Source organism: Colobus angolensis, unplaced genomic scaffold (assembly GCF_000951035.1).
Source record: "Colobus angolensis palliatus isolate OR3802 unplaced genomic scaffold, Cang.pa_1.0 Scaffold77, whole genome shotgun sequence".
NCBI lineage: Eukaryota > Metazoa > Chordata > Mammalia > Primates > Cercopithecidae > Colobus > Colobus angolensis.
Window position 1 is genome coordinate 114,771 of NW_012121487.1, and position 1,627 is coordinate 116,397.

General features: G+C 47.0%; 1 protein-coding gene across 1 annotated transcript in view; it reads right to left on the bottom strand.

The window, feature by feature from the left end:
- Nucleotides 1-549: 549 nt before the first annotated feature.
- The window catches only part of LOC105502113, an 11,692-nt gene continuing 10,614 nt past the window's right edge, over nt 550-1,627 (bottom strand). Inside the window, exon 8 of the mRNA XM_011928491.1 lies at nt 550-709. Coding sequence (XP_011783881.1) covers nt 550-709 — 160 coding nt within the window. The remainder of the gene's footprint in view (nt 710-1,627) is intronic.

Consider the following 1,627-nt stretch of genomic DNA (forward strand, 5'->3'; position numbering starts at 1 on the left):
TGTGTGTGTTTGTGTGTATATGTCCAAACCCATGATAGATGGGGATAACCACATAAAAAAGAACAAAATATGGCTCACGTTTGTAATCCCAGCTCTCTGGGGGAGCAAGGTGGGCACATCACTGGAAGTCAGGATCCAGGTAGATCAGTTGGAGACCAGCCTGGACAACATGGCAAAACAGTGTCTCTCCTAAAAATACAAAAATTAGCTGGGCATGGTTGCAGCCACCTGTAATCCCAGCTGCTTGAGAGACTGAGGCAGGAAAATCACCTGAACCCAGGAGGCAGGGGTTACAATGAACCAAGATCACACCACTGCATTCCAGCCTGGGCAACAGAACAAGACTCTGTCTCAATAAAGAAAAAAAAGAAAGAAAGAACAAAGCAGCTAATCAAGAACCCACTGCGTTGCCAATATGTATGACCAAACAGAAAGAGGAAAAGAGCCTAGCAACCAGAGCAGGGGACCCGTTTACTGGCTCTTGGTGTCTGCTAAGCCGGGGCCTGGGAGGAGAGCCCACGGGCTGGGCTGGGCTGAGATGGGGTTGGGTCATCCATAACCTTCCGAACAGGGCTTCTGGCCATGGGACTGATGGTGTAATTCCTTAGCAACTGCAGGAACACTGGAGAAAAACTCAGAAAAATTGATCTTCTCATCGTGATTCCTGTCCTTCTTGAACAACTTTTCTAAGAAATCTGGGCTTTTTTTCCTGTGGAGAGAAGGTATCAAACAAAAGGAAGGTTACAACCTGGGGCTGGACTGGAAGGGTGAGAAGGAGATGGCAGAGGCTAAGGGAAAACATGTAGAGGGTGAGGTGGAGGTTGTAGAAGGGTGGGGTTGGGACAGCCGTAATGGATGCAATGGGGAGCCCTGACCCTGACGTTTTAACTGGTGACTCTTGGTTCAAAGGAGAGCATGCATAGGAGATCCCAAAATTCTGAGGCAAGGTCTGCCTGTGCCCCTTGGAATGTCCAATATTCATTCTGCCTGGGCCAACACGCTTTGGACCCTAGTCTCAAAACTACCTCCACTCCTCATCATTCCATCAAAATACACCAATTCTGAATCCCCTCCTTGTCGGAGCTCACTCTGTGGTTCAGTCAGTTGCATTATTTGTGCCAGTGAGTTCAGCAGGTGTTAATGGTTTAGTGGTGAAGTTAGATGTCATAGTGAGTGGGAACCAAAAACTCCCCAGGGTTCTAGGGCTGCCCCATTTCACTTGGCATTACGATCCTGTGGTGTTAACTGCTGCTCCGACGGGTACATGAAAAGAAGCTTCCAGAAGGAGCAGATGAACCCAGAGTTGATTTAAAGAGGGAAATTTTTTTGCAGACAGAAGAGAGATAGTTTAAGCCAGGAAATATTCTCCCGACCCACAAGTCACGTAGCCTGCTGACAGTCTAATAACACTCGTTAACATCACGGTCCCTCTTCCCATCTTACAAAGCATCGCACATGTTTTACCTCATTTAAGTGTTCATGACAACCCCAGGAAATAAGTGACATTGTCCCCATTTTTACATCTAAGTTAACTAAGGCTCCCTAAGTTGGTGTTTACATATTTGTACCAATGAAATAAGTAAACAGCAGGGGCTGTGCAGGAAATTGGGTCTTCTCACCCCATCCT